General features: G+C 36.8%; 1 protein-coding gene across 1 annotated transcript in view; it reads left to right on the top strand.

The window, feature by feature from the left end:
• Positions 1 to 23,810, top strand: part of RIT2 (Ras like without CAAX 2) — a 344,914-nt gene that overhangs the window by 153,593 nt on the left and 167,511 nt on the right. Inside the window, exon 4 of the mRNA XM_004606093.2 lies at positions 18,210 to 18,401. Coding sequence (XP_004606150.1) covers positions 18,210 to 18,401 — 192 coding nt within the window. The remainder of the gene's footprint in view (positions 1 to 18,209; positions 18,402 to 23,810) is intronic.

Below are 23,810 nucleotides of genomic sequence, written 5' to 3'. Positions count from 1 at the left end.
AGCTATGGGTGATGAAAGATTCAGTCAATGAATTGTAAAGAATCAACTGATCACAACATTTACAAACAATTTGACCTGGGCTCCACAAATGAATTAATCAATCCAGCTGTCAACCTCCTTTTCAAGACAAAAGAATTCTGTTTATTTTCATTTAAGCATACTCACTAAGTGAAATCACTATTCATTCATCATTCGTGCATCTGAATTTCTAAGTGCCTAGAGTTTGTAAATACATTACTGACACGTCTAAGTTTTATTCTTGGATAAGAATGAACATATATAGAGTTCTTTGATTTATGCCCATATCTTCTTAGCTGGAAACTTTGCAGTTTCCTCATATACTTTTTATAGAGACACAGGCGAAATCGCAGAGAATGTGTCCTTTTTTTCCCACCAATATATTTTTCTGATTCAAAATACTTCTTACCAGTCAAGGAAGAAGACTTTATTTTAAAACTTCTGTAGAATGAATCATGTTTTGGATGTCTTAAGCTTTTGTCCTCGACCATTACTGCTCTTAAATTGTTTTCTAGGTAACGTGGTTACAATAGTGCTAACATTTATAATTTTGATGTAGACTGTTACTGCCCCTCACCTTCACTAAAGTACCGAAGGCCACACAAAATTATTCTTATTTACTTCTCATCTACTTCTTCATTTCCTACCACCAACTGCTCCCGCTGCTTGGCAATCATATTGTTACAATCCAAGATCAAGGTTTTAAATCACTTGATACTATCTATTTCCATATGCTGCATATATGCTACAGATTAATTCTCCCTTTAACCTCTTTTGCTTAACACGATACCCTCCAGTTTCATTCAGCTTGTAGGTAACTGCAAGATTTCACCTCTTTTAATAGCTGCATAGCATAGTATTCCCTTGTGTTTAAGTATCACAATTTTTTTAATTTGTATATTTAATTTATTCTACCCCTCCCTTCATACACACACCCCTCATCCAATGGTGTGTAGGGCTTACTTCTGCCTCTGTGCTCAGGAATCACTCCTGGTGGTACTCAGGGATCTGACAACTCAGGGATTCAGGCAAATGTCTTAATCCTATCTACTGTTTACTGTCTTTTTATCCTACCAAAACATTTTAAACCATTTATCTGTTGTTTGGCATACGGGTGGAGTCCACATTCTGGCTATTGTATTGTTACAATTGAGATAGGTGTGCATATAACTTTTAGAAATATGCACACCTATCTCATATTTCAATGAGGTGAGGTCGTTTGGTGTAAATAACTCATGACTAGGGTGTTTCTTAACTCTCTACACAAGAACAAAGTTGGCAATATGTAGATTGTAGAACTTATGATGTTTTTCTAAAATATTCAGTTCTTTGAATGACATTCCACTAGCAAATAAGAAAATATTTTATTTTAATCAATTGATTTTTCCTCAAATGTGAGCATACTATATATAAGACACCATCTAAATAATTCTCCTTATAAATTAATTCAATAACTTGTAGGAAATATTAGATTCACTGCAGTCTAAACAAAAAAATATTATTTATGTCGTTCATGGCCAAGTTGTAATATGCATACCAAAAAGGAAGGATGTAGAAATTCATCAGTATTTTCCAAGTGTATTTCCTAGAACAGTAAAATCAGCATCACCTGGGAACTCTTTACAAATGTAAATTTGGCCCCCAATTATTCCTTGTGTAAAGAAGCCCTCCATGAGATGCAGATACAGACTGAAGTTTCCAAATCACTGGTCTATATTCATTGCTGAAAGCTTGACTTTCTAATAAGTATGCCATATCAGCTTCCAAGCTTGTACCTTGTAAACTACTCTGTTCTTTTACCGGGCCTAAATGTAATGGTCCAATTATTGAATTTATAGTTGAGTCTTTGTTTTGTTTAAAAGAATAGTAGGTAATTATTTTAAAAGATGTCTAAAATGTTGTATTTACTATTTGACTATTGTGTATATGTTTTAAAGAGAATAAAAATTTAAATAAAATATTATCAAATTGGGGGGCTGGAGCAATAGCACAATGGGTAGGGCGTTTGCCTTGCATGTGGCTGATCCAGGTTCAATTCCTAACATCCCATATGGTCCCCTGAGCACCACTAGGGGTAATTCCTAAGTGCCGAGCCAGGAGTAACCCCTGTGCATCACCACATGTGACCCAAAAATAAAAAAATAAATAAATAAAATATTATCAAATTAGAGAGCCCGGCAAACTGCCAAGAATATCCAGCCCTCACAGCAGAGCCTGGCAAGCTCCCCATGATGTATTCGATATGCCAAAAACAGTAACAATTACAGCTCTCATTCCCTTGCCCCAGAAAGAAGCCTCTGCTAAAATCTCAGAGCTGGGGTAAATGAAGACGTTACTGGTGCCTGCTCAAGTAAATCAATGAACAATGAGATGACAGTGATACAGTGACAGAGATTATCAAATCAGTGCTTGTTTGTCTAACACAATCTTATTCATCTGATAGTCCCCTTTTCTTGTTGTTTCATGTAAATTTTGCCAGCTGTGTGACTAAGATAAAATGCATTAGATAATTATTTAACTAATTTTGTTCAAGTTTTTCAAATTGATTGGATGTATTAGGCTTGCTATGTGTAGCTTAGGCATCTTATAATAAACACATCTTTACAGATAAAATGAGCAATTTTACTAGTTTGATAATAAAATGTATTTTTAAAATTAAAAGCAGGACCTAAGACCACAAATTCTAAGTAATTGCATTAATAACCATTACCTGATTGAAATAAGTTTATAAACTATGCTTATTTTCTCAAGTGGAAATAATCAATTGTAAACTCAAATTGGCTCACATAAATTCCTAGTTTCAAAAAAACTATACACAGTTCACATTGCTTTGATTTCAAGTTCTCAGAGGTCCATTCAGCCTATGATACTCACTTGGTTCCCTTTTACCTGGTGGCAGTTCTTGGATTGCCTGCACCTTTAAGAATATTAAATCCCTTTACTTTTCCAGATTTTCCTTTGTAGGGTTCTCTGCTTTTACTCTCTCTTTATAAACTCCTTTATTTTTCTTGAAATTGCTACTCTCTTTTAATAAAATCATTTTGCTTTATTATCTGTGTCCAGAAATTATTTTGCATGACTAAAGACAAAGAGCATGGACATCTCTGGAGACTGATCAGACCATTTTCCTACAGGCAATATATTCTTACTTAAGCTAAGAAACAACTCATAAAATCCAGGTGGAAAGGACCAGCTCCCCTGCCACGAAGAACAAGAAGTTTTCAGGCGTAGCTTGTTAAGCTGCATTGGTGAGACTGCAAAATCTTGGCCATGACCTGAAGAAGCTCCTGAAAATTTTAACAGTCCTGACCTCCCCAAGTACTCACTTCACCACTAGCAGTCTAAACATTTTTTTGTTTACCTTTGGACCTGTAGGTGTAAAATAACAAAATTAAAAGAAACAAACAAAAAAAGTACCACCACCAACAAAAACTTAAACCATTTAGGATCTGCATCATTATTAGGAAGAACTTTGGTTCTCTCTTTTGTTTTAGAGAAGGCATACCCTTCTTTTAGAATAAATCACTGTATCACTTGTTGTCTCATTTCTCATCAATTTGCTCGAGCGGGCACCAGTAACATCTCCATTCGTCCCTGTCATGTGCTAGTGTAGCCTAATGGGGTCTGCTCGCTCCTGGAACACGCAGAGCCTCAAATCTTTTGTTCAGGGTTTTATGAAGAAGTCTGACCATCTCATAGGTGGGCGGCCAGGTTTTCTTTTGAAATCTAGTCGGTAATATCTCTGGTTGTCTCTAAATTGCATTAGGTGTCCAGCCCATCTGACTTTTGATGCCTTGGCAAATGAGACAGTGTCTCTGATTCTTGATTGTCAACGGAGGTCAAAACTCCAGATTCCTTTTCTCACTTGAGTGAAATGTGATGTTCTAAGCATAGTTCTTTCGATTCCTCTTTGGGATTTCCAAATAGCATTCTCATCCTGTTTTCGTAGGGCTCATGTCTCTGAGGTGTATGTTAGTGCAGGAAGAACAGTGGGGTCGAAAAGATGTGCCAGAGCCAGAGGTTCTTCGTCCTCTTAACAACTTCTTCGATGCTCTTGAAGGTGTTCCATGCTGCTCTCTTCCTCCTGCCCAGCTCAGCTGCCAGGTCGTTTGTCATGTTGAATTCTTGACCCAGGTACACATAGCTGCTGCATTCAGAGATGTTCATTCGGTTGAGAGCAAATGGAACATCAGGAACTAGTCCATTTCTTATGAACATTGTCTTCATGAGATTCAGCTGTAATCTGACCTTTCCACACTAGTGGTCAGAGTCGGCCAGCATTTGTACCGCGTGGCTGATATTTGCTGTTATTAGAACGATGTCATCAAAGTCTAAGAAAGAAAGAAAGAAAGAAAGAAAGGAAGAAAGAAAGAAAGAAAGAAAGAAAGAAAGAAAGAAAGAAAGAAAGAAAGAAAGAAAGAAAGAAAGAAAGAAAGAAAGAAAGAAAGAAAGAAAGAAAGAAAGAAAGAAAGAAAGAAAGAAAGAAGAAAGAAAGAAAGAAGAAAGAAAAGGGAGGAAGGGAGGAAGAAAGGAAGGAAGGGAGGAAGGGAGGAAGGAAGGAAGAAGGCATAGTCTTCCCTAAAACAAACCAAAAGTTGATTCTTGATAATCAGTAAAGAGGTGATAGGTTTAAATTTCAGTAATATGGAGTTTCAGGCCAAAAGTGGCCTGCAATCTTCTTTTTCACAACTACTACTCAATTACAACAATCCTGTTTGTTACGGGTATTAAAGATTATAATCATCTTTTCTTCTTCCTGTGAAAACCTTGAGTCTAAATAGATTCTGCTTCACTCAGCTGTGCTGGACAATGTCACGGAGAGGATGTAGCCTGCGGTTGACCTGTGAGCTGGGCATGTTAGAATCTTTTTAAGCCTCCACACCTTCCTGGAATATACTTTCCACTTACCTCTCTCTTACAAAGAGTCTCTTTAAGCTCTGACCACAATGGTTAATTACCATCTGAGTGCCTGATTGAACCCAAGGATGACCTCTATACAAACTCAGAAGTCTGGAGGGCATGTATGGAGGTTTTATTGCTGATGGGCTTTCCTGTCAGTCTCTGTCCTCAGTGGATGGAGGCAGGGAGGTGGCAAAATGGGAGAGAGTTTCAAATTTCACCTGGAAACTCTTGATGTTATTATTATTTTGATTTTTGGCCATACTTGGAAATGCTCAGAGATTATTCCTGGCTTTGCACTCCTAGTGGTGGTTGAGAGACCATATGGGATGCAAGGAATTGAACCCTGGTGGATAGCATGCAAGGCAAACACCCTCCTCGCTGCATTTGACCCCAAATGCCTGAGGTTTTAAACCAACAGAAATCACACAAAGGGCTAAAGGCGGAGTTTCTGAGAGCCAAGAGCCCTTCCTTTAGTAACCCTTTACATGTGTCATTCTAGCATCCTGAGATTCTTTTTAAATGTTTAAATATTTAGCCATGATGTTCGTTATGCCCAAGATTGTAAATGGGGAAATGAGGAACAAATAGAATGAACTCAGGGAAGGTGTTTTTGGAAAAGGCTTTAAAAGCTTTATCCTGGTTTTACTTGCACTGTTTTTAAGACTCTATTACTCATTGCATTCTGCTTTGCTAATCAGCAGCCTGATGTTGTGATTATGAACAAGCAATGAAGGTTTCATCCCTCCAAGATAAGGTACTTGACTATGAACAGAAATAGTTTCTGCTCTACTTCAGAAAAAAAAAAAAACACTGAAAAAGGAAGGAGGTCAGTAGGGAAGTTTTTTTAAGCAAGGCAATGGCTTTTAGTGTCCCTCAAATCATGCAATCTTGACAGTTTTCTATCTGGATTTTGTGTATAGCCAACCTACTTTTTTTTTCCCTGACAGAAGCTCTTGGCTTGAGTAATGCAAATCTGCTTAAGATGATATACACCACTTGCTCATTTCTCTTTTGGTTCTGTAAAGTCTGTCTGGATATCCCTTCCCCACATTTATGATCAAGCTATTCCCTCTTTGTAGATGTGGTTTAAACTCCCCTTCTGCTGAATAATGTCAGCAAGCCAAGAGTGTGTTAGAAGTCTGAGTATCAAGCCTGATGGAATGAATGCAATTTTCTAAGATATAAGCTTGGAATAAATGGGACCCTGTTTTATTTACACCATCGGAGAGTTGAATTTAAAATCTTAGACTAGCGGGATTTTGCCCAACTAAACAAATGATTCTGTTGGTCTAAGTGTCAGCAAATTTACCAGTAACCTATTGTGGGAATTTACAGGTAGAACTGCAAATTTTAATCATTCCACTAACTATTAACTTTGCTGAAAGTGCCAATTATTTATAACTTATATTTTCTTAATTTATGAAGTGGAATTATTGATATTTTCATTACTATTATATTAGAGAAACAAAGTTTATGAAAAAGTTGTATAAAGGAAACTGTATATTCTTCAAATTTATTATAAAAATTCATAGGAAAAACTCTTCAGTGCAGTGTACAGGCATCTTATCAGCCAGTGCCCAGGCAGTGAACACTGTAAAACGGGTCTATCTTCATTGCATATTTAAGACCAGACTTCTAAGAGAACACTTCTACTTTGGGTAAATGTACTCATAGAATCCAGTCCTGAAACTAAATTTTGAAGAATAAAAAGAGCACTCGAGGTGGAGTGAACTGCATATGCAAAAGCAGAGGGACATTCATATATCTTTCTGGAGCTATTGCTGTTTAGCTTCAAGACATTCATCATCATCATCATCATCATCATCATCTCGTTGATCATTGATTTTCTCGAGTGGTCTCAGTAACGTCTCCATTCATCCTAGCCCTGAGATTTTAGAAGCCTCTCTTTACTCGTCCTCCCCAATGGTTCCACATTGGAGGCTCTTTCAGGGTCAGGGAATGAGATCCGTCATTGTTACTGGTTTTTACACATGAATACACCATGGGGATCTTACCAGGCTCTCCCATACAGGCAGGAAACTCTCAGTAGCTTGCCAGTTTCTCCCTCTTGGAGGCTATAAGAGACTCTGCATCACTCTCTTCTGGGAGCTTGGTTATATAGTCTCTAGCTATTGGCCATTGATGGGATTACACGGAACCAGGGGCAGTTTCTGGGTGTGACTGTCTAGCTACTGGAAAATGGGGGATCTGGGCGAAAGAGGCCCAATCTGCTTTCTTTTATCTGTGTGACTCTGTTTAAGCAAAACTAAGTAGCCTTCATAAGGTAGCTAAACCTTTGAGAAAAGCATACTTTGATTTTGTATGAACTTAAAGTATTGTTTTAATTGGATCACTGTGAGGTACACAGTTACGAAGTTATTAATGATTGAGTTTCAGTCATACAATCTTCCAACTCCTATCTCTTCACCTGAACTGTCTTAGAGACCCTCTAGAAGACATTCTTCTTTTAATCGCTACTGTTATGCTGATGTTTCTGTTAAAATTAGAGAGTTCTGTCAGAAGTACAGAACTTGTGAGACCTTGATCGACTCTCAACTTGTCTTATGACCATGGGAAATCCATTGCCTCCTTAATAAATTGTATTTATTCTATTACCTTTCTAAATTGTCATAATTACAATTTCTAGATTTGACCAAATTGGTCCTCACACTGAGATATATAGAGCAGGAAGTTCTGTGGTCAGTTGATAACCAAGCCACCTTTGCAGATGGATTTCATATTCACCAGAATACATCTTGTCTCTTATACCCTCTCTTATACTCTTGTACCCTCTCCCCCTCTCTCCCCCTTCGTCCCCCTCTGTCCCTTTCTCTCTCTCCGATTCTCTCTCTTCCCTGTTTTTCCCTCTCCACCCATCTCCTTCTCTTTTCTCTTCTATTTCTCCCATCCCCATTCTCTTCCCTTCTCTTTCCTCCTTGCCTGGGAATCTGAGCATGCTAGCTTACTATGTCACTGTATTGATTGATAATCAAGTACTTACTAGCTCCCTTAGCAGATTCTCAGCTATACTCCTAAAGTTTAAGTACCACAAAATATGTCTAAAATTCTGGTGCTCTGATTTCTTTCTTGGGGTGCTAGTATTCACACCAGGTAATCTCATTTAGATCTTCTGCTCGAGCAGGCGCCAGTAACATCTCCATTCATCCCTGCTATGTGCTAGTGTAGCCCAATGGTGTCTTCTCACTACAGGAACACAAAGAGCCTCAAACTGTTCGTTCAGGGTTTTGATGGAGAATTGTGACCATCTCGTAGGTGGGCGATCATGCAATCTTTTGATGTCCCATGGGATCCAGTCAGTAACAGCTCTAGTCCAGTGGTCAATATTCAGTCAAAACTCAGTAAATATTTTCATAAACCAAAAATCTACAGATGATAATAGTAGGAGATTCAGAAGATATGAAAAATGTCTCAAGAAAAAAAAGAGTTTTTGATATGGAAACTTATTGTTAGTCATGGTTTATAGGACAGGAAGTGGCATAATTGACTCTGTAGAGTATGTGTAATTAAGGTCACTGAAGAGTAAAGGTAGCTTCCCACACAATCTAAAAGAGAGTGATTGGCTTGATCTTCTGACCTAGCTATGTTTTAATTAGAGACAAGAAAATGATATCACTATTTCTCTGGCCCTGATTTTCACATCAGCAGAGTAAAAGAGTTGTAACCGTTAATCACTAAATTCTCAATTAGCTAGAAAAAGTTCAAGTGTAATGCACATGTAAAAAAGCATAGTGAAGAAACAACTCATATGATCAAGGCATGAGAGAAGTGACCCCATTAGAGTATAGTGACTATTCAAAATTAATGGGAGATAAAGTTGGATATGCAGCATGATATCAGATTTTATAGGGTCTTAAAACCAGACAGATAAGTATAGATTTGATGTGAAAGCAAATGGGTAACCATTGGACCATTAGAGTCTGAGCTGCATAATAAACGTAATGCTTAAAGAAGATTAGTGGGACAGGAAAATAAGTACATGATGGATCAATTGGAAAATAGAGACCCTAGGGTTAGAACACCCACTCAGGATGCTATAACTAAATGGGAGGGAGACAATTATCCAGCATTTTATAAGGGTCAGGACCCTGTAATCTCTGGCTGGTGGTTGTTTAAAAAAATCACAGCTGGACAGCAGTTCAAATAATAAAAACAGATTTTATCCAAGAGTATTGCAATAAGGCAAAGAAACCTCAATGCAGAAGAAGGCTAAATCTGTCACAGACTATGAGCTAAAGAATATATACCTAAGGAGTAGGGTATAGGAAAACTTCCTGGGTGAAAACTTTCATGATAAGCAGGAATTCTAGAAAAACCTACCTAGCAGGAATATTACAGAAGGTGCTCCTGTATCAACAGATATCATGTGGGATGCTGGAGTGTGAGCAATTAAATACCAAGAATTATAGAAATATGGAATATTCTACCTAAGTGAAATTAATAGGATTCTTTTTAAAACTGGATGATACAGATATAAACACAGAAATCCAAAAGTCAAGATTCACTTGAAACCTCTGTGGGCATCTAAATAGAATTTAGTTAAGGAAAGAATCTTCATCTTTGTAAATACATTCTTTGACCTTCATTTTCTTCAATTGGATGGCAGATGCTGTTTTTTTTCACTACAATTTAAACATTTTAGGATTATTTGGATACAAATTATAAGTATTTCAAAGCAAGGTGATTTATTTTCATCCAGGGAAGAATCCAATAGTAATGTATTTTATATTGAATCAGTCAATTGAAATAAGAATTACTTTGTGTCACAGGCTTTTGAGAGCAACATACATATTGTATACTAGTGGCCTATCATGTGCCCTAAATCAACTAGCAAATACAATTTACCATGTGGGTTTTCTTACTCACTGTATTTTTGTTGGTAGCACATTTCAACTGTCACATTGGGAATGACTATATGCAATGGATGAAATCCTTTCATGACAGTTACGTTGCCTTTTTCCGAGATGTGGTCCTGCAGATTTCTCAGTAGGAAAGCATCTCTCAGTATGAGTGACCTCCAGGATAAACAAGAAACCAGCTGTGATAAGAAATATCTTTAAGAGGATTCCTACCACCATAGGCAGTCTTGAAACTTAAGTCTTTGAAGAGGTGCAAGTCAAACAGATTTAAAAAGGCACACAGATCTCTATGGGGGAAAAAATGTAATGCCACCAATGCAGCCATATGACAATAAGAAAAATGATTGAAGGTTGAATGTAGAGAATGGAATAAGAAAATGCACATTGCCTTGTTGTTGTTATTGTTAATTCAGAGTTACATAAAAGTTAAATTTAGAACTGGCCTTTAATCTACAGCAGAGGGACCCAGACTTAATTGGCCTTTAGAGGAAAAAAAAAATCTATCACTCAAAGTCCTTAAGGAAATCCACCTCCTTTAAGTGAACAGAAATAGTCCCCACAAACACACCAAGGGGAACTGCTACCCCCAAATTTCACCAATACATTATTTAGTTTAGCTATTTAATTCTCTTTTCCTTTGTCACTTTCCAGCTCCTAAAATTCAAATTTATAAATTTAATTTTTCTAAAAATGAATCCACCAGGAAATGACATGTGCCTGAGAACAAAGCATATGAAGCACGATTCAGAGTTTTCAGTGGACCAGATCTAGGACCTGCAATTCTAAGCACATTTGACGGGAAGACTCAAAACTAGAAGACAGTGATCAAAAACTATTTTCACAATTCTTTAAAATATGCCTCACAGGGAGACTGCAGAGATGGCTCATGTGATGGAGCACAAGCCTCCTGACCCCCATTCCCTCCCCCCTATACTCAGCAATATGAGTACTGAACTGTCACACGTGAGTACTGAATTCAGTACTCAGCAGTACTGAGCAGAGCATGCCAGCTAGTGTCCCACTGGCATTTCTCCTTCACCCTTACCTGTTCTACCTGTGGTGACTCCTATAAAGTAAAATGTCACAATGTCACAATTTGACAGAGGTCCCAGTCTCAAAAGAAAAAATAAATTAAAAACTAATTTTCATCCTTCAGATCTGGTGCAGACTAATTAACTTGAAACTCCAATGCTTGTCCCAGTGGTAAGTTCAAAAGACTTCCCTCCTGATTGTGACTTTTAGTCCTTTGCTATTAAAATTTTATATTTGCACATAAACCTTTTTATTTTCCCCCCAGTGAGTAGTAGTTCTAACTAGACAAATGCCAATTTGTATAAAACAAGGCTATTCGCTTTCTTAGAACACTTATTTCTTCTGTATTTACAAATTCCAGAGCTACAAAAACTGTAAGTGCATTTAATCGTGCATTTCCTTAGCGAGGAGGTGTGGTATGATGTGACTACAATATACTAACTGACAGCTCAAGGACTTGCCTCAGATTTTTGTTCATTTGCTTTTGAGGGAGGCAGTGGAGTTGGATCACACCTGACTGTGTTCCGCACTTACCTCCTGCTCAGTGCTCAGGGATCACTCCTGATGGTACTGGGGGCCATAAATAGTGATGAATTGGGGTCAGTGAAGGAATATTCTGAACTATGTATCCAGTCCCATGATCTTTCTAGTATTTTTTGTATTCAAATAAAATTTAAACAACCATGATCCTTACTTTTAACATACATTTTTACTGTCTATAAAACATCTTTTCTATTGTTTGAGCCTGTGTTTGCGGGACTATGTGACTGCACCTGGGCCTTTATACTCTTCTGAATCATAGAATATAAAGTTAATTTGTCTTAGGAAACAATTGCTGCACATCTTAATGACAGAATATTTTGCCCCATACTTATAAACCCCTAAGAGAAATTACTTTTAGGCCTAAGTGCCTAGGGATAACTTGTGTTTGTTGATCATAAAAGTGATCAGTTGCCTATTGTTTCATTGTTATTTTAGCTTCCTGAAAGTTCATTGTTAAATTTTCAAAATAAATCCTGTATTCTCCGCTTCTTGATATTCTAATTTCTGTCCTTTCCGACATTTACTTATGCATTTCTTTTTGATATTTTCTTATGTATTATCATAGCTAACTTGTCATTTCATAGAGACTGCTCGATAAATATTTGAATGAGTGATGAATTAATTATATTGCTGAATACTATCTAAGCTTGAGTACCAAATATTGAAAGACATAAACTTAAAATGGTAAAGACGGTTATATACTCTAAATATAAATTAAAATACATGAATTTCATGCTAAACTAGAGTATAAATTATTTAATTATACTGGAATGATTGCACAGTGGGTAGGGCGTTTGCCTTGCACGCAGCTGACCTGGGTTTGATTCCTCTGTCCCTCAAGGAGGGCCTGGCAAACTACCAAGAGTATCTTGGCTGCTTGGCAGAGCCTGGTAAGCTACCCATGGCATATTGGATATGCCAAAAACAGTAACAACAAGTCTCATAATGGAGACATTACTGGTGACCTCTCGAGCAAAATCAATGAAAACAACAGGATGACAGTGCTAAATGTTAATATCATTATTTTAGATACCATCTATAATCACATGGCTAGCAGCATTTATAAAGACAGTTTATTTACATTTTAATTAAACATACTTAAGCAGATAAGACATCGAAATAAAAGACAGGACTCCTACTGATATTATCATTTATATACCTCCACCATTACTGCTTAATCAATTTAATATCTTTATTTTTAAAAGATGAAATAGAGGAAACCACAACCATATCTCTCATATTACAAATTCTCTAAACTGGACTGTTTAGACTCTGTAAAGTTTAATAGTAAATGTCTTTAACTTTTGTAAGAGGGCTGCAGAAAGTTGAAGAGCTCTTTATAAGAAATATATTTAAGTAAAATATTGTTCGATTTCTTCCACTCAACCCTCTGTGTCTTCCTCTTTTTTTTTTTTAATTTATTTATTTTTAATTAGAGAATCACCGTGAGGGTACAGTTACAGATTTATACACTTTTGTGCTTATACTTCCCTCATACAAAGTTTGGGAACCCATCCCTTCACCAGTGCCCATTCTCCACCACCCGTAAACCCAGTGTCCCTCCCACCCTCCCCAATCCCATCTCCCCCCCACCCCACCCTGCCACTGTGGCAAGGCATTCCCTTCTGTTTTCTCTCTCTAATTAGCTGTTGTGGTTTGCAATAAAGGTGTTGAGTGGCCGCTGTGCTCAGTCTCTAGCCCTCATTCAGCCCGCAACTCCCTTCCCCCACATGGCCTTCGACTACAATGTAGTTGGTGATCGCTTCTGAGTTGACCTTTGCCCGGAACGTGAGGCCAGCCTCGAAGCCATGGAGTCAACCTCCTGGTACTTATTTCTACAGTTCTTGGGTGTTAGTCTCCCACTCTGTTATTCTATATACCATAGATGAGTGCAATCTTTCTATGTCTGTCTCTCTCTTTCTGACTCATTTCACTCAGCATGAAACTTTTCATGCCCATCCACTTCACTACAAAATTCTTGACCTCCTTTTTTCTAATAGCTGCATAGTATTCCATTGTATAGATGTACCAAAGTTTCCTCAACCAGTCATCCGTTCTGGGGCATTCGGGTTTTTTCCAGATTCTGGCTATTGTAAACAGTGCTGCGATGAAAATACATGTGCAGATGTTGTTTCGATTGTACTTTTTTGCCTCTCTGGGATATACTCCCAGCAGTGGTATTGCTGGGTCAAATCCGAAAGATCAATGAAACAAAGAGTTGGTTCTTTGAGAAAATAAATAAGATTGATAAACCGCTAGCAAGTCTCACAAAGAAAGAAAGAGAGAAAACTCTAATAAATCGAATCAGAAATGAAAAGGGGGACATCATAACAGAAACCAGTGAGATTCAAAAGATCATTAGAGACTACTTTGAAAGTCTTTACGCCACAAAAAAGGAGAACCTAAAAGAAATGGATGGATTCCTTGATTCCTATAATCTCCCAACACTGAAGAAAGAAGACCTGGAATACCTGAATAGACCCATCAATGTTAAGGAAATCGAAACGGTAATCAAAAACCTCCCCAAAAACAAAAGCCCAGGCCCAGATGGTTTCACTGGCGAATTCTTCCAAACATTTAAAGAAGACCTATTGCCTGTTTTCCTCAAACTTTTCCAGGAAATTGAAAAAACAGGAACCCTCCCAAACAGTTTCTATGAAGCACATATCTCCCTAATACCAAAAGCAAACAAAGACACCACTAAGAAAGAAAATTACAGACCAATTTCCCTGATGAACACCGATGCGAAGATCCTCAACAAAATACTAGCAAATAGGATCCAACAACTCATCAAAAAGATCATACATCACGACCAAGTGGGATTCATCCCAGGGATGCAAGGATGGTTTAACATTCGGAAATCAATCAACATAATCCAGCATATCAACAAAAGTAAAGATAAAAACCATATGATCATATCAATAGATGCAGAGAAAGCATTTGACAAGATCCAACATCCTTTCATGATGAAAACCCTCGCCAAAATGGGGTTTGGAGGAACTTTCCTCAAGATAGTTGTGTCTTCCTCTTGCAATCTGTTCTCATCCTTCTCTGAACTCTTATAGTTCATTTGGCTTTTAGTCTTTATTTGTTTTAGCCTGGCCTACCTGTGCTGCTTCAAATGGGGTCGGGCTATACTTTTTAAATTTTTGTATATTCAACTTGTCAATGTGTTAAGTGCACAACTGACTGATGCTTTGATTAAGTTTTTATTAGAAAAATAAATTTGGAATAGAGAAGGGATCATAGATTATGTATGACAAGTCTATAAATAGTGTTATGTGTTTGTTTCAAGCCTTTGAAAGGCTAGTCTGACTGTAGTGCTAGCACATTTACATAATGTAATACCAGTAGTTTAATAGAATGGGAAGTTGGTTTAGTCCTAGAGTTTTTAAATTATGTTCAAATACTTTGGTGATCAGGAAGTAATATAAAAGATTAATATAAAATTCTTTATAGAAATTGGTAGAATTCTCTGATGATCTTAGAATTAAGAACCTATCAAGGAGAACATATCTAGCTACAGTGTTGCATTAAAAACAATCTCAGAAGATATTAGGAATACTTATGTTCATAGCATTTTACACAGTGGGTTTGTTTCAAATGTATTTTATTACTTATGGATAGCAAATGGATTGAATAATGTTTCTAAATAATTGATCAACAAGTTTCTGTGATAGCAGGAAGCAAATGATGAGGATATTAATATTCAGGATACACAGTAGATAAAGCACAGGGCTCTCTACTTCCTGGATGAATGAAATTGAAAGTAACATGTTGAACACATTTTCCTCCAGTTTGATCATCTAATATTAGGTTGATATATAGTTTCAGAGCTTTTGCTCATTTCTTTTGGCTCCTCCAACCTCCAGTGCATCTTTGAGTAAAACACAAACATTTATCCTATCAAAAAACTTATAGAAATGGTCAGCCAAGAGAAGTTCTTTTTTCTTTTTATTTCACATTTGTATTTAATGCAACTCAAAAAGCATTTGCATCTGTTCTCCAAGTGAAGGATCCTATTTTGTAGCAATTGTGCTAGAGTTAATAAGCTTAATTTGTACTGTTTTAAAAATGCATTAAAGCATTTTCACATCTGTTCTCTCATTTGATCCTTTCCACAGCCCTATAAAGCAAGGGATGTGGATGTCCTAATTCCTTTGTGATGAAGCTGAGGGGTTAGGTGACTTGTATGATCATGTACTTTAAGTGAGTTATAGACTTGCAGGTTATAATTGTGCCTCATAGATTTTTTGATTTGATATCATAAAGAGGACTTTTAAAATTAAATCAAAACATATAAAACCCTACATAAAGTGAAAAACACAATCAGGGAATGCTATAAAATAATAATGTAAATATCTCATACTACAGTGCTCTGATTTAGACCACTTGCTAAGTGTAGACATCTAATTTTTAAATGATGTATTTATAACAACTTTGAATCTGGCTCATGACCACTTTTGGGCAGTTGCTTATACATTCATTCACTATTATGATTTGTGAATTTTACTTTCATGTACTTTATCAGTCTTCCTCACCTGCTTTCGTTATTGTTGAAGCACTTTTTTAAATGTATTAATTCCCCTATCCTATCTCATATATATTTTTGAAGTAGTCAATTCTAATTTGTTTTGCTAGTGTCTCACATAGAAATTAATTTCTATAGTATATTCAAAAATCTATTGCCAAAATTTGCCGCTCAAAAAAAAATACCAATCTACAATTGAATATGTTTATGACAAAAATAGAGGTTTAAAATAAATCATGAATAAATATGAATGAGTGAAACAATTTTCTATTATTTACCCTAAATTTTATATATGGTAGAAAAATTGATAATAAGCATTAGTAATAACAAGGAAACTGGACCTTTTATGCAGTGTGGGCAGAGTTTTACTATTTGTATAGTGCCTTAGGTGAAATTAGGTTTTTATTTAAACTGAAAATGTATATTCTTACTGACTTATCAATACCATAGAAGTGTATAGTAATCTTTAGCATGCATGTTTAGGAATAGATATTGCAGCACTGTAAGTAATGGAAATGAAAGTAGCACTGTAGCACTATAGCACTCTGTCATCCCGTTGTACATTAATTTTGCTCAAGCAGGCACAAGTAATGTCTCCATTGTGAGACTTGTTGTTACTGTTTTTGGCATATTGAATACGCCATAGGTAGCTTGCCAGGCTCTGCCGTACAGGCAGGATAATCTCGGTAGCTTGCCAGGCTCTCCGAGAGGAATGGAGGAATCGAACGTGGGTTGGCCGCGTGCAAGGCAAACGCCTACCGGTTGTGCTAGAAGATCTAAACATCTTGTTCAAAGACAACTCATTGAATTAATTATCCTACATGCACAAAGTAAACTTATGATATATCTACAGATAATATAGAAAAAGATAATATAAAAGTATAGAAAATAGCAAGCAGTATTTATATGTACTTCATATGAAATATCTCCAAAATAATTTTTAAATTAATAATAAAACATATATTATGTATGTATATGATACATGTAAGGTGTTGTATATGATTTATTTTCCAATTTGATTTTGAAAAGTAATATAAAGTTAATGATAAATGTATATGTCTGAGTATATACAAACTTTTTTGATAGGATTAAAAACTCAACTACTACATTTTAGAGGGAAAATTGAAAATTAAATGGGAAGAAAAAAGCAACAAATTTTATAGACGTATGCAGTAATTAAGTATTTCATCATGCATATTTATTTTCAAGCTGCATTAGGCAATTAAAAAAAGTAAAAGTCTCAATTGCTAAACAGAATAAATTTTAAGTTATAAACTTGTTTACTGCATAGCTTTCTCTCTCTCTCCAGGGAAGGGATTTGAATCTACCATGCTCAGACCCTACTCCCAATTTAGGGCTCTGGTCTAGAACCAATAATGCCCAGGTGCTTGGAATTGAAACTGGATCTCTGCACACACAACATATACTCCTCCATTCAGTTATCTCTCCAGCCCCACTCAAGGTTCTTTAAAATAGTTTAGACCACTGATATTGGAGATTCATTGTATTTTGTACAAGTCCTTGGAGAAGTCTTATTATTTTTCTGGTCAATATGTCATACAGCTTTGAAATTATGGTTTGAGCCCTGGGATACTGTTTGTATCCATTCCATACTGACTAAAAGCATATTAAGAAATATGTGCAAGACCAGAATACTATAATGCAACTTACCAGAGCTAAATCCTTATCACTTGGTATGGTTCTCTGAGCCCTGCTAGGAAGTGATCCTTGAGTGCAGAGACAGAAGTTAGCCCTGATGACTGCTAGATATGTCCCCCTCGACATCGAGAATAGAGAGGAAGGAAAGGAGAGAGATATCTGTGCAACCTGGATACTCATATCCCTTATACCTTACACTTTGAATCCCTAGATTACTTATCCACAGACTCAGCTAGTGAATATTTAGTTATTGAATGTATGGGGGTAGGGATAGAAAAAAAATCACAAATGAGTGTAAACTTGCAGTTCAAATCCATGCCCAAGATGAACTAATCTACACAAAATTCCTAACAATGAACAAATCTCTTTATCCCCCCCTATCCCTCCCAATCCTGGGCACTCTTATATGAAGTCTTCTGTGATTAATGATCAACACTGGAAAGTTTAAAATATTCAGATTTCAGAAGAGTACATTTAGATTCTGTAGTGATTTTTGATATGCATATGTAACACACCCGCTTTTACAAAGTTTCTATCCAAATGGCTGAGAGTCACAATTTGTCTGCCTAGGAATGTTCATTTTATCAATGTTTCGTATTGTCCTTACTATTTTAAAACCCCACACCATGTTTTGCTCTTTTCTGCAGGCTGAATTCACAGCCATGAGGGAGCAGTATATGCGAGGTGGGGAAGGCTTCATCATTTGCTACTCTGTCACTGACCGCCAGTCCTTCCAGGAGGCTGCCAAGTTTAAAGAACTCATTTTCCAGGTCCGTCACACCTATGAAATTCCCCTGGTGCTAGTGGGCAACAAAATTGACCTGGAAGAATTTCGCCAGGTGAGTGATATTTTTGTTATTTTTTTTTTCTCGGAAGGTGCATATAACTAATATGACAAGCTCTTTGTGGTTCATGTTCAGAATAATAGATACCTGATCTCTCTAAGAAATCTTTGTGATCTTGATTGCGTTAGGTCTCACAAAATATTCCTTCTAGCATTCTAATTTGTAGTACACTTCATATCCCTTTATTAATAAGGGGCAGTCTATTTCTTTCAAGTCCTTATAACTGATCTTCCCATATTTACGCAGTACAGTATAATATAAATATGTTATGTAACAAACTTCAACCCAAGCTCTCCATTTACACATGAAATGCTCATACTTGGGGCTTAGGGACCATATGGGATGAGTGATGTGGATAAACTAATACCCAACTTCACGTCTCTCCTTGACATAGCACTACTCATGGACAAAGTCATTTCTCATTTCAGCATCACATATGTGACCACCTGACAACCTAGCCTACCCATGTAAAACAGAAAACTCTTTCAGATGAACCTTGTTCAGATTTCTAGATGATACGATCAGGGGTGAACAAAATGGATTTGTTTGAAGAACCATCAAGGGAAGTAATTTTTTAGTGGAGACAATATTTAAGTCTACATTAGAGAAAACGGGAATCTTACCACTTTTCTGAATCAAAACCAGGTCCTGCTTCTTACTTTAATAAGAAATAACTTATATACACAGCATCTATCTGCTACCAGCCATTCCTACTACATCACCATGTCCTTATTCATAATGTCTCTCAGTATGGGATGTTTATAAGCCACATCTATGTCAGGATTAGACTGTCTTATGAACAGATTTCACATACTTCAATTCTAGTAGAATATGGTCAGATATTACCAGGGATTTGAAGAACAAACTGTGATAGTTGTAGCTTTGTAGTTTCTATAGGGTGATCATCTTCCAGATGCCCAACTGCTTTCAAAAAGAATGAAAGACTAAAATCCTAGTTCAGAGATTAGACCAATCATCTCACTGTTCCATTCCAGGACTCCCCTGATATATTACATTACTTATAAGTTGCATGCAAATTAAATTTTTGTAAATCAAATTTGCTTAATCAGGTGGTTCAGTTATAATTTGAGATGTTTCATCTTTATGTGCATTGACTTTATATTCAAACTAGGTTTCAATAGGATTCTGTTGCAGCGAGTGATTTATTTTTATATTGTCTAAAGTATCCTGCTAATAAAGTCATCTGCTCAGGCAATGCTCTTCACTACAAAAGTAGTTTTTTTTCTGGTGTTTACATATGCATTTGTTTTCATTGAAACACAATTTATGGTCTTTTTCGTTTTACGGTGGAAAGGTCTCATAGAGCCACTGTTTATAAGTTTGTGTTACAAAAACATTATGATGATTGTAATACTTGGGATTTTGTTTTTATTGGAGAATGGTGACATTTTCATCTATTTTACTTAGAAATCTAAGCATCTTAACCTGGCTGTCAGCTTCTTTTTTTTTTTTTTTAAGGAGGAGAGGTGTCAGGTCACACTTGGCTATATTTATCTTCTTTGTACCTGTTCTGTCACTTGCCAAGTGGTTTCCCTTTCTCCAAAGCAAGGTGTTTAGTATGATATCCTAGTTTGCTACTGATTGGGAATTGCCATTAATTTCACTGGCTTCACATGAATATTTACTTCAGATACCTGATGCAAAGGTAGAATATAGGGCAAAGGGCTAGTGAACACCTTTGAAAGTAAGGGCCAGTTATTCATTTGTCTTTGAGTCATAGCCAATAGCCAGCTGTGCTCAGGGCTTACCCCTGGCTCTTTGCTCAGAGATCATTCCTGGTGGGCTCAGGAGTTCTGGGGATCAAATCTTGGTCAGCCATGTTGAAGGCGAGCACTTTGCCCACTGGATTATCTCTCTGGTCTCTATCTTTTAAATTTAATCTTTAAATAGAAATCTAGGGAGTGATTTGAGGGAGCATCTCAAGACTGAAGTGTACCATCCGCGAGCACAAGAACATCTTCTGCGTTCACTTCTCAGGATTCTTAGAGAACCTTCAAGTGAACACTTGAGCGAGTACAGTTATGAGAGCTCTAAGAATCTCTGAGCTTGAAGGAGTTTGAGAATGTTAATGAGACTGAAATGTCTAAACAAAAATTCATCAGGATCTCTCTAAAGGGATTGTTTTTCATGATCCCTGCATTGACTGGCATTTTCTTTTCCTTTACCTTGTACTTCCTGTTTCTCTATCCCCAGAATCTCTATCTCGTCCTGGCTAACTGCAAATAAGTAGTGACTGAGTCACGAGCAACAAAAGTGATTTGAAACTAAGTAATTTAGCAATTTGGATAGACTTTTCTTTTTAGATCAGTGCCAATCAGAAAGTCACAGGAAGTGCAAAAAAACATGAAAACTCAAATTACAATCTTAAAAATAAAAAGGATGTGTACCAAAGTCTCTGATAATGAAGTGTTGATATGCAAATTTGGTTCCTGGCTGTGGTGTTTGTGCTGGAAATAATTATTTCTATAATTGTAGAGTGAATTTTCCTTTTAATTCAAATGCTTTTAATTCACACATATGTCAGTCCTATAATTGTTCTGTGTAATTTCATGGCAGGCATTTGATGGATGTGATTTTTGAGAAGTAAATATATTTATAGAAATTGACATTGCTAAAATATTGAGGTCAGTAACAAAACTAGGACAAAATACCTCCTGTGTGCTCCTGTAACTGCATTCATATTTAAATGTACTTAAAGGTTAGGGTTTGTGATTTGATTTGTTGATTTTTCCCCCCTTTTCAAGTTAAAGCAATAGAAATGCTGACACCTGTATTGTGCTTAACTGAAGAGAGTTTGCTATTAATTTCTGTAGTAAGGTGATTAAACTTCCAAACCCTAAAAGAAATCGGTGCCTTCTTTTAGAGCTGAAATAGTGACATTCCCAGAATTAGAGACCACCCTACCCCCAGCACAGAAGGCAGGACTTGTGTCCCATCTCGTGACAGAAAGCCACCAGGCTGCGTTCCATGCTTCCTCATATCCACCCTCTACAGTTAACAGGCCAGGCCAGGAGCATCAGTTCCACTGCTCTTTCTTTCCTTTTCCCCTTTTCCCGCCCCAGACAACTAAAAGCGCCCTTCATCTCTCTCCCAGGACACAACTCTACCCTAGCCTTGTCAGAGATTCCTAGAGTTCTATCTGGGAGTGCACCCCAGTGAACTTCTCCTATTTCCTCACCTCTGTCCCTCTGTCTGCACCAGACAGGGTTCTCAAATCTATCTAGAGCAAGAGTTTCCCAAGCTCTTCCTTCTTAGTCTATATAGGCAGAGGTAGAGTAGTAAAAATGATCTGTTTCTGACAAATACATTGCTAGAGGTGATTAATGCATTTTCGTGAATCTCAAGACCCATCCATCCAAGAAAAATAAACAATTTTAAAACTTGCTACTTTTGAAAAATGATTTTAGTTTTTCTCCTTGAGCCAAAATATTGAAAAGTTCTATTTAAGGTCCAGTTTTTATTTTATTTTATTTTGGGGGCGCAGCATTTTCTAAGGATGTTTATGATAAACTACATTTTCAAGGACCTCTCCTATACTTAATATATGTAATATTATAAGTTACATAATGTAGGTTGCTTTATTTTTCTATTTGCTTATCAGTTAACTAAAACTTTAATATCCAGAAACTTCAATACGGTAACATGGGTAGCATGGGATAATTCTTATTTTCTGTTTTTCTAAAACCACAGCTAACTGTGAAAAATAAAAGTGTTGCTATTTAAAAAGAAAGTCTTAGTCTCCCTTGCCAGTTGATTTGTCCAGTTTTTGATTGGCCCATCCTACTTTTTTGACTCTTCAATTTCCTGGGATTTTCTAGAAAATAAACAAGGAGTTGAGAATTGCCCATCATAAAATTCTGCCCCAGATCTTAAGCTCACAGGGAGGCTAAGATATGGTAAATACCTAAGGCAAGGATCTGATATATCCTTGCCTCTTCTATAACATTTGCCAAGAGTCCAATTTTCATTTAAAAGGGTCTACAGGAAAACCCATATCTTTAACTCCCTTATATTCCCTGTAACACAAAGACCCAGTTTTCCTATAAAAGTCCCACAAAAAGAACCGTAGTTAACTTAGTTCTGTACTAAATTCTTCCCCACTTGGGGAGTTCTTTTTCCTTTCCCTTTTACTTTCCAATAAACTTTTTTACTTTCCAACTCTGAGTCTGAGCATCTTTATTACTCAGTATTTTCCTTTTTTTCTTTTCTTCTCTTTTTTTAAGTACCAATATGATTTTAAATATTCATGTATTTTCCCTGGGTGCTAAATGGGAATGGAAAAAGGATCAGGATATTTGTAGCAAAATGATTGTAAAAGGGAAAGGAAGTAACCAATACAGCAAAATCAACCATCAAACACACATTTTCTAAGGATTGGTCACTGAAGCCCTGGACTCCAGTAGTTCAGAAAGGAGGAAAGGGGATCATGGAATGAATAGACAGGGAAAAGTTTCCCTATTCTCCAGCTCTCCCTCCCCATAAATTCAATATTTCATACAAAGCTTTGGTTTCTAGCCGTAGACACAGAGTTATATTCATCCGTCTGCCCTTAAACAATCATGTGACCACTTTGACCTAAGTTTCTTGCACCTGCACAAAAGTTCCTAAGTGACTTGGATATTTATTCATCTTCCCTTACCTTGAACTTCTATCACACTTTATTTACATGGAAGGCCCCCTCATTGCTTCTTTACCCCAAGATTCAAATTTAAAGTAATATAGCAGCACGTTTGACATAAAAGATAGCAAACGATATTGAAGAACCTGGGGATCGCAAACACAGAGACCTGTGGCCTCTTCTTATGGAAATAGAAATGAAATAGGCCTAGGATGCTGGAGCTACATTAGAAAAAGTGTGTATCAGTGGTAGACAGAAAACTCTTATTTCCTGGTTATAAACCATGACAAATCCCTGGCATTGTGTAACTGCAGCTCAATAGTCAGCTTGTGACCATAGAATGATGCATTCTTCCTTATCAACTTGCTGACTTTGGATGGTAAAGTAAAAACAAACGTTTTTCGGGGCTGGAGCGATAGCACAGCGGGTAGGGCATTTGCCTTGCACGCGGCCGACCCGGGTTCGAATCCCAGCATCCCATATGGTCCCCTGAGCACCACCAGGGGTAATTCCTGAGTGCAGAGCCAGGAGTAACCCCTGTGCATTGCTGGGTGTGACCCAAAAAGCAAAAAAAAAAAAAAAAAGTCGTTTATCTTTCAGTCAGATATATAATTAAAATATTCTTATTCCTATTCTGAGATGGGTAGCTCGAAGCAGCAGGGATCTGAAATTGCTGTATGAAGGAAAAGAACATATATTTATTTATTTTTAAAATTTATTTTAATTTATTTTTTAATTGAGTCACCATGAGAACAGCTACAGGG

Source organism: Sorex araneus, chromosome 2, assembly GCF_027595985.1.
Source record: "Sorex araneus isolate mSorAra2 chromosome 2, mSorAra2.pri, whole genome shotgun sequence".
NCBI classification, from domain to species: Eukaryota; Metazoa; Chordata; class Mammalia; order Eulipotyphla; family Soricidae; genus Sorex; species Sorex araneus.
This window is presented reverse-complemented; position numbering and strand designations above follow the sequence as displayed.